The sequence below is a fragment of the Patiria miniata genome, unplaced genomic scaffold (genome assembly GCF_015706575.1).
Source record: "Patiria miniata isolate m_02_andy unplaced genomic scaffold, ASM1570657v1 HiC_scaffold_24, whole genome shotgun sequence".
In the NCBI taxonomy this organism is placed as follows: domain Eukaryota; kingdom Metazoa; phylum Echinodermata; class Asteroidea; order Valvatida; family Asterinidae; genus Patiria; species Patiria miniata.
This window is the reverse complement of record NW_024037063.1, coordinates 12046811-12060547: the sequence shown is the minus strand read 5'-3', so window position 1 is coordinate 12060547 and position 13737 is coordinate 12046811. Positions and strand designations below refer to the sequence as shown.

General features: G+C 38.5%; 2 protein-coding genes across 2 annotated transcripts in view; one reads left to right on the top strand and one right to left on the bottom strand.

Annotated features, from left to right (window-relative positions):
* The window catches only part of LOC119731981, a 30535-nt gene extending 27638 nt beyond the window's left edge, over positions 1–2897 (top strand). The window contains exons 15-17 of the mRNA XM_038205323.1: positions 1206–1332; positions 1771–1920; positions 2874–2897. Of these exons, the coding sequence (XP_038061251.1) occupies positions 1206–1332; positions 1771–1920; positions 2874–2897 (301 nt within the window). The remainder of the gene's footprint in view (positions 1–1205; positions 1333–1770; positions 1921–2873) is intronic.
* A 5886-nt stretch (positions 2898–8783) lies between these two features.
* LOC119731980 (serine/threonine-protein phosphatase 6 regulatory ankyrin repeat subunit B-like) overlaps positions 8784–13737 on the bottom strand; it is a 34131-nt gene continuing 29177 nt past the window's right edge. Inside the window, exons 21-24 of the mRNA XM_038205322.1 lie at positions 13125–13258; positions 12719–12842; positions 9172–9378; positions 8784–9002 (exon numbers count right to left, since the gene is read on the bottom strand). Of these exons, the coding sequence (XP_038061250.1) occupies positions 8784–9002; positions 9172–9378; positions 12719–12842; positions 13125–13258 (684 nt within the window). The remainder of the gene's footprint in view (positions 9003–9171; positions 9379–12718; positions 12843–13124; positions 13259–13737) is intronic.

The following is a 13737-nucleotide window of genomic DNA, read 5'->3' as shown; positions in this document are numbered from 1 at the left end:
CATGTGTATACAACAGGGTATAATAAGTACAAAAGAGTGAATATTTGCTTGACATAGGTACATTTACCATTACAAAATGGACCCACGAATTTCTATTCCAATTTCATCATATTGCGTCTGCCAATAAAAAAGGGAGAAACGAGGTCAGAGGTCAACTCAAAATTGTTTGCGGGGTGTGAATTCATAACATGACTGTAAGCTTATAGGTTCAATACCGTTCTTTGGCACTGTTGAGGTTGGGCTCACGATAAAATGGCGTTTTGACGAATAAATATGATAAATAGCAGCAATTAAGATATATAGAATTCGTTAACCTTTCCAAGGGTATCACTACATCAAATATGACGTCCCGACATCCGAAAATACTTTTCATGGCACAACGATTGAAATTTTAAACAAAAGTAGCATTTACAATTGTGTAAATCTTATAAATATCCATAGGTAGGCTATGGTTTTACAAAGGTCATGTCATCTCGTAAGGTCACCAGAGGTTGAATATGAAATGGCCTCTATATGATAATTCTCTTTATAGCAGGAACACCTTTCATTGATACATGAATCGTCAAAAAATTAATCTTACAAATAGCTTTAAACAGGTCACAGGTCAGATAAGATTTTTTTTCCCCACATCTGATCATTATTTTCTTTGTATGAAGACTAAGGACATAGACTTGGGTCAGAGGAAAGTGAAGTTTTGAAGAACAAAAGTTATGAATAGAGTATGTTAAGTTCATTGACCTCTCAAAGGTCACCGAAGGTCAAATATGAAATGCCTCCATATCCGAAAATGTTTTTCATGGCATAAAGAAACCAACATGCGAAGTTTCACGCTTTTAACACAACTTGCACAATCCTAAGTTACGACGGAGGTGGATTCATTTGGAATCGCCCATGTTGTGGTGGGTACTACTGTGGCATAGTTCCGTTCAGAAATCAATCTGCTCAGGTTTTGTAGCAGAAAAAAAGATGACCACTTTGGAACCACCGTAATAAAACGTTCGATCTGAGGCTTTTATGTGAGCACAAAGGCAAATGACCATTTTTGAAACGCCAGTGAAGGGCAAATAGTAAAACCTGCTTTTGAGGTTGCAAAAAGTAGAAAAGTAGAAACAAAAATTCTGTTTGTCAACGTTACTTTCACTCTGACCTTAATTAAACTCAAAGTAAAATCAACGAAAAACACAATATTTCGGTTCTTCTTGCAGTGCCGCGGAGAAGATACTGAGAGTCTCACCGTCCATGATTAACATCGCAAAAAGTGACGGTTTTACAGCGCTACACATTGCCGCTATCAACGGCTGTGCGAAGGTTATGGAGACATTATTCCAGCAGGTTAGATAAGTATGCAGGGATAACCATTAAGTGATTGTATTCAATTAGGTAGTCAATGTCAATGTCAATGAAGTCGTTGAAAAGTCCAAATTATACCACTAAATGAGAGCCGTCCAATCAAAAATTGAAGGTTACAGGAGAAAATGCCATTTTTTTCTGAGATGCGTTTTACACTGTAAAACATAATTTGTACTTATGGCAGCAGGTCGCCAGACATTTTGATATTTTTTTGGTTTACATCAAGTGATCCCTTTTACAGCATTTATGTACGATTTTACACTTAAAAGTTGTTAACTAACTTTCTTATTTAATTTACATTTTACAACTCTGCCAATCTGATAACTGTTATGTCAGTTATAGCGCTCCCTGCAGCCCGAAATTCGGCCCTGAGGCCGATCTTTTTCCCGGTTTAATAGTGTGACAATATTTGCGTTTCAGGAAGACTGCAATATTGGTGCCCGGACGGCAGAAGGGCAGACAGCCCTAGATATTGCCGTTGAAGAGAGCCACTACGACTGTATTACGCTGTTCATGTTGCAAGGTGCCGTGACAAGCAAGGGCGCATTCAGCCGAATACCACACATTCGGGTCAGAGAGAGGAAGAAAGAACAACAAAGAGGTCAACTTTGTCGACCTTCCCCTTGGCCTTGATACAAGCGATGAAATTCTGATGACGAAAAACGTACGAAACAAAAGGTGAGGCTCTTAAGGTATGCCACTTTTGTAAATACACAATCCAGGTTTGTGGTTACAGACTAATAACCCTTACAGGTCTAATAAACATGAAGTTGTGGTTAACAAACAAGGTGAGGATTTGCAGTAAAAAAAATGCATACGACTTACAATATCTTAAAAAAAAAAGAAGTTATTCAATATACAGTGTGCCAGAAGTAGGAGACATCAGAGAGGACCGGGGGCATCGGAAATGAGCCACACATCCACGAAAAAATGCAATTTTTTTATGTATCCTATGTATTTTCGTATTAATGTATCTGCGGGAAACAAAAGAAATAAAACACGATTTGCAATCGTTCACAATTCACGTGTCCGATGAAATCATCATGCAGTACATCCAGCTGTTTCCCGCTCAGAACATGGGCCTTATGCTCGAGTCGGCCATACTGAATTGAAAGTGAGGTAACATCTTCATGTTTGGAACTAGCGAAGAGAAATAAAAGCAAGTAAATTACTCATTAATTGAAGTGTGCTTAAATAGTGAATAATTTAGAATTTATAATTTAACATTCCCTAATGTTTTAAGCCAGATAAAAAAAACCCAAATAAAATAAGGCTACATAAATAGTCTGGCGCCATCTCATTCAACAGTTAATAATTTATGAAATGCATCTAGGGAACTCGACAAAGATGGATACCTAATGCATAAGGCCCATGGGCACTGGACAATCATCCTGCTCATTTAGTCTTTAAAAGCTTTCTTTTATTGCACTGCTTTGTTTGACCATCGTGTGAACTGATATGCAGAATTCACATATTCCAGCGGAACAAAATTGAGGGAATGCTTTGTTTCTCTTTTTTTCCAGCTCTTCACGGGCATACACCTATAAAGATAAAGGCTGCAAAGTCCAGTAAGAGAACATTACAACTACAACAACTCGATTGTCTAGTAAGAAGACGCCAAACGTATCACAGATCTGAGTCATTCCTTTGACATTAAAGGTCTTATGGAATTGGAGTGATAACGCGTCAATTTTTTAGATCTAAAAGCACGACATTTATCATGTTTTTCTTCAACACCACTGGAGCTGTCCACAATTTTTCTTAATTTTGTACCTTTAAATGAGCATGTACATGTACATACGTAGATTTCTCTGGATAGGTCGATCATATTTTCTTCAGTCAATTTTAGCAGAGTGGAATGTAAAAGTACTTTTACATTTCATTGTGCTGACACAAGGACGTCTCGATCGACTTGATCCACAGTTGAACATTCTGAGAAACGGGTGGAGAGGGGTTTAGGGGAGAGGGTCATCCTATGGCCTAAATTTTGGAATACTTGTTATTCTCTGCAATCAACGCTTATGGGCAGTTATTATAATAAGGATCATTGGAATCACACTCTCGGAAAAAATGGTCCGCTTAACTTATTCTTTATGATGGGACCTGCGGTTTTGCCGAAGTCAATTGAGTGTCATCGGCTGACTGTTAAGGTTTACGCACAAAACCCCCGGCCAATGAGATTTTGTATGGAATGGTGGCCGAACCACTTTTTGCGAAAGTGTGCTGGTACTGGTTGAGCCTGCATGCGGCCAATTTTTACAAATGGAATCCCTATAATTTTTTGTGCAAATAGGACCCGTATTTGGACCCTAATTTTATCAAATCTACTCTTAGATAATAACCCAAAAGCTAAAAAGATGATCCTTGGCTATATTCGTATGATTCCATCGATTTTTAAACTAGACGGTATCGTTTTTTACAAAAAAATTGTGGGGTCACTTTTTATGCAAATGACTCGCGTCGAAATTTTTGAACCCTAATCACTCGCGAGATTATTGCGCCCGCTGTCGGCCTGATTGTGCCATTCGGATATATCGTCTGTGTAGCCCCCCACCACCAACACCACACTGAAAAATAACAGTAATTAAATACTGTTTAGAAAAGTGCTCGTTTTTTCAGAAATTCATGAAGCATAAGCCCCCTAAAAAAATATTCGGTCTCTGGTCAGACCAAAGTTCCGGAATTGACGCGGCCACGCGGCTTTTTTCTCCCCGCTTTTTTTTTCTTTTTCTTCAAGCTTGGATTGAACAGACAAGGTGGGGTACTATATTTTTTTTTTTGGTGTCCTCATGTACATTGGTGTCCTCCATAATTTACCTAGTTGCTTTCGATTATTTGCCTTGGTGCAATTTCCCATTCCTTGGTGCTCTTTGGTAAAAATAATTGAGGAGGTGCGGATATAGAGGGCGCTGTTGGAGCTACCGCGAAACATTTTGGGGAAAAAAAGATCGACGCGCATGATTAAAATTGACGCGCGCGCTGATCAGAGACCGACTTATTTTTTTTTTTGCCTAATATCCAAACTGATTGGATGTTTCCAAAGTGTCTTTTCCAGTTGCAAAAGTTCTTTTTTAAAAGCCCACCTTAGCGCATTAGAATCACACTCTCGGAAAAAAAAATTGGTCCGGTTAACTAATTCTTCATGATAGGACTTGCGGTTTTGCCGAGGTCAATGAGTGTGATCGGCTGACTGATAAGGTTTACGCACAAAACCCCCGGCCAATGAGGTTTTGTATAGAATGGTGGCCGAACCACTTTTTGCGAAAGTGTGCTGGTAATGTCCCAGGAACATTTTGGGAATGATTTATATATTGAGAAATATCTGCATTTCAATCTTATTTTGCAGAGCGTGAATGCTTAACGTAGTTTATTTTGGTTATTCGAAATACGTCTTAGCAAAATGCGCTCATTTAGTTTTAGTTATTTCGTTTTATCCAAAAAGAATTTAAGTGGAGAATAAGTTGTCATTTACCAATACAATTAAATAATTCATATGTTGCTTTATAGCTAAGTGGAAGGCAAATGCGTTTACACAGAGTTTAAGGATTATGGTAAGAGGTTGATTAAATATTGGAACCTGTAAGATATTTTTGGTAGTATTTTTAAAATTAGCAAAATTGTATTCAGAGTTTTCTTGATTCGGAGTATCTACTGATAGGGTGAGGTTGGTTAAGTTAATTTTAGTGCCCAAATATACGTCACCGCAACAGCTGCGCCCTCGGTTGTTTTACATAAACATTGATATTGCAATTTTAAAGGTTGCATATTTTTCATACAGTCCAGAGGCATTGCAATAAACATAAAATAAGTGATTTAAAATGCATTTTATCGGTCTTTTTTGAAGCTAGTATCATCGTGAGTTTTAAAGACTAATCTTTAAAAGAATAAATTGTGTTTTTGTTTTGTTTAATGCGGTGTCGACACCGAATAAAGCAAGCGCAACATACATGTACAAATCTCTATTTAAGAAACATTGCCTCTAAATGCTTACAAAAACATTTCGCTTGATCTTTACGATATGCGTACATGTACACACACACACTGGAGTGGTACGTGCGTCAGTATGCTACTTTTGAAACGAAGCCGAAATGGAATTCAGGGCTGAGTTGTGATGGCAGTGTGTGTGTTGTGAATAGGGCCGTATCAAACGTCCAAATCTGATCATTTTTGACAAAGTTCTGAGAAATGTTCTACAAAAGGTCAAATTGACCACAGGGCCAAGTTTTCAATTGTAGGCAGTGGGACCAAGGTAGCCTAATTGACTTTGTGCGGATATTTGCCTGGCCTTTGAAAAAGGTGTGTTTAGCGAGTAAACACAATTCTAAACACTTTCTTGCCATTACCTCATGCCAACAATGTTTAGCTTGTAAACATGTTTACAAACTGATAGCAAGAAAGTGTTTAGAATTGTGTTTAATCGCAACCTAACTATTGTTCTTTGCCAATCAATCTTTAGTTAATCTTTATGATATTATTAAACAAAATAGGAGCTAGTATTTTAATATTTTTTCTCTAAATGTATAATTTTTAGACACACAATGTACGTCAATAAATCCGGTTCAAAGGGAATAAATATTTTCTGGAGCATTTACGCTGTATTTATTTCAGGAACATATTTTGCTGGTTTATTCAAATTTTTTTACACAGTATAAGAATAATTAATAAAACAAAGTGTACAAAAGAAAAGAAGTGTTTTAGGAAAAAAACACTTAGTTTCACTTAGATGTATACAAAGTGTCAGCATAGTGGGCCCGACCGCGATTATTTTTCTCCCCAAATGACGTCGGAAAGGGGTGTACGCTACGACGTTTGGGACCTTATTTCTCTTAAAAGCATGAGAAACAATTATACAATTAGAAAAAAAGAAATGAATTTGAAAGGAATAAAATGTGGACATTGTTTCTCTTTAAATAAAAAAAAAACGTCTAAAGCTTCATATTAGAAAAGAAAAGAAAAAAAAACGGGTTGAAAGGTGTTTCGAACCCATACCGCAAGGGTCCCTCGCGGTACAAATTCACGATCCTATCCAACTGAGCTATCGAACTGCTCGACAAATCCTGGAAATTATATACCTGCGTACGTATCATAAAAGTATCGTAGAGGGCGCTCAGCAACCATGTAATCCGGATGTCTGGGAAGAAATACTTCGCGCCCGGACAGAGAAGCCAAATGATTTTGTTCCTCCCCTTTCCCATTTTCTATAAACCCTTATTATACCATGTTCTAACGTCTAGCAGTCATTAAAATACAAAAAAAAGACAGGCGATCTGCAATAAAACACAACAATTACCAATATAATAACAACAAAAGCAAGAGATCAGACGATAATAAAGCATTGAATTACATAACGATATTCATTTATAGCTAGATTTGAGTTTTTGCGTAAATGAGTTAAGGGACCCCGAGTGCCTCATAGCATCTGCAAGGCTTTGAAGTTGACGACACGTTGTAAGTTTTCATTTTTCGTTTTGAGACAAATTACGAATGTTGATGTTGTTCTACATACTAAACTTCACAAATAAAAAAAAGAATGCGTTAAAATAATTTATTTAGTCTTTACAAACCACTGACCACTTTTGATCCAATTGATGACACATACACTGTTCGTATTTGCTTCAATGGATTGTTAGGCATACTTATTGCTAATATCTAGTGAATTGTCGACAACTCATGATTAATTAAAATGCTTACTTTAGTTTAAATTGCTGCCCGGAATTTATGTGCAAGAAAAGTTATCTGAAGTTTGAAAATGCAGCTTTGCACAAATTTCACGGCTGGAAAATGTCGATTTACCTTTTAATTATCTGTTTCCAATGATAAAGGCTTTTGTCTATAAATATCTATTGAATTGACATTAATTTTAAAAGCAACCCTTATCAAAGTACATCATGGACAATGGTAGTTTTCCTTAAATGACCCGAATAATGCATTTTGTACTAAAAGTTTATCCCGGTAGTAAAGGGGCATTTAACCATTGATCGTTACAACAATTGTCTGTTTTATTGAAAATCCCAAACCGGATGTAGCCCGGGCTGTTCTGCCGTAGCATCTAAGACGTTACCATTACCGACAACTTCCGGGGGTAGCTAGTTCCCAGGTCACTGCCACTCTCGCGCAAATTTTGGGGAAAGTGTAGTACGAAACGGTCCCCCATATATACATCTGTGCACATTCCTATGGGGGACCCTTTTGTGCTACACTTATGACTTAGAATTATAGTCCCCCCCCCCTAAAACAAAATCAAAATCGAATCTTTGCTTTTCTAGGCTGTTTCACAGTATTTAAAATCCGATTTCATTACCAGAAACGTTTTTGAAGTTGGCCATATTCCGTTAGGGGTGTGAGACCACGTGTGTCAGGCCCCTGCCTTACTGTGATGTCAAAGAACCCCGCCCTCGAGGGTTTCAATTAATGACTATAGTTAGCAGCCCAAATCTGGCTTATTCCCATTAATTGAGTTATAAACGATGTTACGAGAGTCTAGAATTAACATGTAACCTTTTACCAAAGCTTTGCCTCGTCGTTATGTCTTGAAGTTGGCAGGAAGTTTGAATGTCTCTGTAGGCCTACACCTATAAGTAAACGAAAAGAGAAATTGGTATGGATTTTGGTTGTCTAAATCATCAAATTTGATCTCTCTATTTGACGGACTCGGATTTTTTTGGCTTGTCCCAGAGGGGTCAGACTAGATTTCTCGTTGTACCAGACTGAGTTATACTTACTGACTGACTCACTGAATAAACTACCACTTGTGAATTAGAACTATCTCCCTGACTGACTTGTCAGTGACTAACATTGGTCTGGGAGCAGATTTACAAGGCTTTCCTTTTCATGTATGCCATGTAGAATCTACATCTTAATGTGCATTAGTCTGGCACCGCTTGTGTTATGTACATGATCATACACGTGTAGGCAATAATACTAAGTCTCCATTCGAACAGCGAAAGTGGATTTTTCATATTCATCACCCTACCACTTGACTCCCGCTTTTTATGAACTGTTTAGCCATCGACCGGGACCAGCTTCACTACGCTTGCCTTGATTTGATTTCAGTGATTTACTTCGAATGAGGCATTAATATCCAAAAGTTTAATGACTAATATTTAGTTTCTTTCGGCTTGGCTTATTTAATGCCGTATTCGGTTGTTTCCTTACATACTTTCTTAATTTCCCAATCTGTGGGCCTGTCTGACTTGGTTTGCACGGCAACTTCATATCCAGGAAGAAATACTGCCCGAGTAGGTTTTCGAGTAATTACGACAAATGTTAATTATACTTAAAAGCATCGGGGTTTTTAATAAGACATTTCCTTGCTGTATAATTCAGCCATTTGTATCGACTTAAACGGCAGCAAGAACACACCAAACGATTTGTAAACACACTAAACAATTCGTGCAAAATGACCTAAAAGAAATGTTGTGCTTGACATAAAGTCAATTACTAGCTTCTGTTACCTTTCGAATACCGCCAAACTCGGCTAAGAAGGACTCAACATCAGCGTTTGGGCAGAGGTGAAGAACATCCTTCTCCTTGCTGTTCATTTTGCGGACGTTGGCGCCATGTTTAAGGAGGCTGATAATTAACGCAACGAGGTTGGTCCTTGCGTCACGAATGCCGCCTTCCTCTTCGATAGTCTTCGCAAGATCCGCCAACTAAAATAAATCATCAAGGCATGCCTTTATGAGCAAACTTCTTTTTGGATCGTTATCAAAATGATGGGAAAATGACAGGCAGTTTATAATGACCACTTCTTTATCTCTTTTTTTCATTTTAGGCTTTTTGTCGAACGATATTTTAAACGTAATACGTCAATTCCGTTACCTGCTCGCGTGATGTAGAAATTAACATTTCTCTCGTGGTTTCTTTCATCATGACCAGATGGAGGCTGGTGTTGCCATCTTTGTCCTGGGTGTTCACATCAGCACCGTTGGTAACCAGAGCCTCGATGCACTTGTAATGGCTTTTATCAATGGCGAGATGAAGTGCCGTCTGACCGTTCCCGTTCTGGCGATCTGTAATGCAGTTAGGCTATGAAATATATAACAATTAAGAAATGTTAGTCTTCACTAGAAGCAATTTTCCTTTGGTCTGGAAAAAAAGTAGAATTTAATGTTTTATTAGCAATTAGTTTGTTTGCTTTGCATTGATTTGTGGACGGGAACATTTCATGTCTACACAAAGGGAAGATCTTGCATTTGTTGCTATCTTTTTAGAGGGCTTTTGTAATTTATGTAACATTCTCGATATGTTTCAATTACATATCGATTCATATCAAGTACACGTCTTTCCATCAATACCAAAATGATACATGAGAACAAGGAGTCATTGGATAAGATAGAGTCATGATAAAACACACTGAAGCTTTATGGGCATGCCTTTTATAAACACAAAAGTAAAAAAAATAACACTGAAAACTTCATCTCCAAACATGGCTAAATACATGCTCCGAGGGTCATCAAAGAACTGGTCATGGCGGAAAAAAAGAGAAAGTTAATTTTCAGAATGGGGCGAAACTGACTTGGAAATTATTAGACACAAATCCATTCACAAATAATTATTCACAAACGAAACTACCAAAAGATATCAACTTTCCTACCAGTACATGATTGTAAGTATGTAGTATCAAGCAAGCTGTGAAATAACTGCGCTTCGTATGCGATCATTTCCAAGAACAGATGAATTGCGATGGTTGGGACGTACCCATCGCAAGAAGAAAACACACGGTCCCTTCCTACTTCTCTCCCTAATTCAGCAAATGTAGTTGAGTTCTCTTTCAATTCCAAAAAGTGAACATCCACCCTATTTGAGTAAAAAAAATAACTCCCAAAGACTTAACCCTAAAAGGGCCCCCCTCAACTTTTTCGCGATAGCCTTGCATTTTTTTTTTTTCGCGACCCGAGCTGTTATGACTTTTTAGTCTCGAGCATTGCGCATCTTTCGATACAAAAAACTGAAAAATCGGACCACGGGAAAACTGAACTTTCCCATACACGTCGTGTACATAGAGCACAATTACCATTCGTACATATGAATTATTAATTAGCCATAATTCCAAAACACTTTGACCTATAGTCATGACAATTCTTGGGTATGTTTATGATAAGTTGCTCTATGCATGTACCGAATTTCAAATTTTTTTGTCACTCGGTGGCCGAGATCTTAGGGAATTCCCCCCCCCCCCTCCCGGCTGAGGGATGGTCAAAATAACCCGGCCCTTTTAGGATTGAACTAGGGACCAGATATTTTAGAGGGAAATTCATTCAATCGTAAAGATCGAGTTTTCACTCGAGCTTTGACTATTTCAATCTGAAATGATAGCGAGATTTACTCTAAAACGTCCCCCTAATTTTACTCTGTGGGATTTGGAGGGTTTGCAATCGGTTTATATTCGTAAATGAGAACTGAGTATGAATGTAAGACATATTAATGAACATTTTGGAATGGAGGGATTTCAACAGAAACCTTGCTTTTCGTCGAGAAAATGGAAGATGCGCTTTAAAACTTTTTAATAAGAGCAGGATCTACTGAGCTGAAATTTGGACAAGTTAGTTCATAAGAAATTGCTTCACATTTATTACATTATTGTTCCTTAAATTGGCAAAACCACATATATTTTTTTCTTCAAATGGTACCTATTACCTTAATTAATGACGATATCGGTGATTTCGTTTGTCCCAACCAATTCAATGTCAGTGACATTATGTTGGGACTACTATGCTGTTCATTAAAGGAAACATGCAGTCCAACATTTTCATAACGTAATTTATTTTATATAAACATTCATTTATGTGTATTAAATGTGAATTGAAAGCAGAACTGGTTCTGGTGTACGTTTAGTGTGGTAATTTGCCGTCCAAAATTGAACCCCCCTTTTTGAATTTCGCGGCAACTCCAAATGAGGGCGCTGTTCATGACGTAAACAAAGGCAGAGAAATCCAGGGCCTGTAAATGCATCTGGGTATGAGACAGATTAGCGAAGGTGCTCTGTGCAGCCGCCGCGTGCGTGGCATAATGCACACGTACGTAGTACCTTGTACCTGCATGTGGACGTGCCACGGTTGTTGAATGAAACATGGACGACCGTCATGACCATGAAAGTTTCGAAGACTCTTCCTCTTTTTTTCCTTAGGGAATCCGATAAAAATTGTACAGATTCGTCCGATGCGAATCAAGAGTTTAATTAATTCAGACACCGACTTGATGTTTTTAAGGGGCATGCCAAAGCTGCTGTACAGACCAGCACCAAAGCACGACGGCTCAAAGTGGTCGCTGCAGAGGTCCGCGAACTCACTGGGTCCGGACCACTTTTCTCTGGTATTAACCTTCACTTTCGCTCTCCAGATGCTCCGATATTTCGGATCAACCGAAAACAAAGAAGGCTTACTCCATCCTTGGTAGTTTTGCTACACACAGCAGCCACACACCTTGTCGGCATGGCCGAAAGTTGGTGTTATTTCTCCTCGATTCCGAACGAAAGACCAGAGAAACTTTTGTCGCAATGCATGTACTGCACGCACGCAATGCCGGTTCCCCCTCGCAGCGCGGCAAGTCTCTGCCTTGATTTGCGTCATACCCCTCGCGAGGTTTTATGTTAATGAAGCTTCCCTTCGTGGGGCGGAGTAGTTTGACTAAACATGTTCACAAATTATTTTCCCCCATTTATCCCAGAAAATAAACACCACCATACACAAAATATTGTTAAAGGGAAAATACAACATTTGCAAACATCAAAAAATAAAACTACCAAATCATTTTGAAATACCTTGCTGGACTGTTAGTGAATGACAGTGTAAAGCATCCTGTAAAAGCATGGCACCTGGTATACTGTCATTTTCAAGAAAAGTGGTATTTTTGTATCAATTTCCAACGCTGATCGGCCGATCAGCTTTGGAAAAAACTGGCTTTTTTTTTCAAATACTAGCCCCAGTTGACCATCGCACTTGTTTGCAATCGATTACACACCTATGAACGGGTACAAGCCAGCTAGACTGGTTCCCTGACCTTACAATTCCCCAATGTATGTAAACTGCTCTGTTTCTTCTTAAATGGAGTCAGGGAACCAGACAACAGGAAAAAGATTGTTTTTCTTGGTTTTTATAGCATTTTTGAACCCAAAACCTCAAAAAAGTCAGTGTAACTATATTTGCTATATTTTTCCAACCCCCAATTCCATCCATTTCTGAAAATTACAGCAAAAGCAAATGATGTATATTCCCTTTAAGAACATAATCCTTTATTGATTTAAGCAAAACAAATGCAACCAAAATATTGTATTTCATGTTCCCTTTAAAAAAGACTCTTTTTCACTCAAGTCTTCCAAATTTTGAACTGACTAAATTCCCTGGTCACCTTTAATGGTTCTACTCACCTGTTTAGCAAGGGTCTGCACTACATCCGCTTTGCCGTAAAGGGATGCGATGTGTAGTGCCGTGAACGTTTGGCTTGTGATGTTAATAACTGACGGCGTAACCTTCAGTGTCTTCTCCACGGCACTGGTGGAAAAATAAAGTAATTTGCTGCATTCTCGTAATGCCCTCATTAGGTCAAACACTGAATAGCTGATGAGAGAATTTGGTCCTTGAGAGTAAAATGAAAATCTGTTTGTCGTAAAAAAAACCTTGCATAGCAGCCATCTTACATGTGAGTGTTTTTGTTCCATCGGGTTGCGCATGGGATGACTTTTCTTGTGCACTGAATCAATACCTGAATACACCTCAAGATGGCTGCTTTATGCAAATGTATGATTACCATGCAAATGATAACAGATAACGTACTCGTTGTTTCCAACGAAGGCTGCACAATGCAAGGAAGTGTCCCCCTTTTTATTGGTCAGCAAGAGATCAATATTCTGGTGTTCTACAAACAGCGTGGTGATATGCTGGATGTCCAGAGATGCTGGTGCTTCTTTCTGCGGTGGAAGTAAAAAAAAAAGATGAAAAAAAAATAAATATCGCGGCAATAACTTGGACGCTGATGCACAGACGTCATTATTCATGACCCACTAACTATCTTCATCATGCGGTCGACGTCATAATATGGATTTTGCTGACGGCGGAGGGGCGGGGTGGATGCTTCCCCCAATCTAGCAGACGCTACGTAAAGAAAAGCTGTGAAAAACTTACTTATATGTTTTGTGTACTAAACTCTTCCGTAGGCATGGCATGGGCACTTATATGGCCTCCATCGTATATACGCCACTATGATATTTTCGAAATCAATAAACCGATCGAGATACTGAAACCTTCCTCCCTCAGTCCAAATTATACCACACACTGTCCACCCAAACACATTGGTGTGGGACAATTTCTACTGGTGGTAAACGAGTATTCAGTCCTACATCGAAAGGAAATTTAGAAAAGTCTTTAATGTCAAACCCCCGTAGTTTGA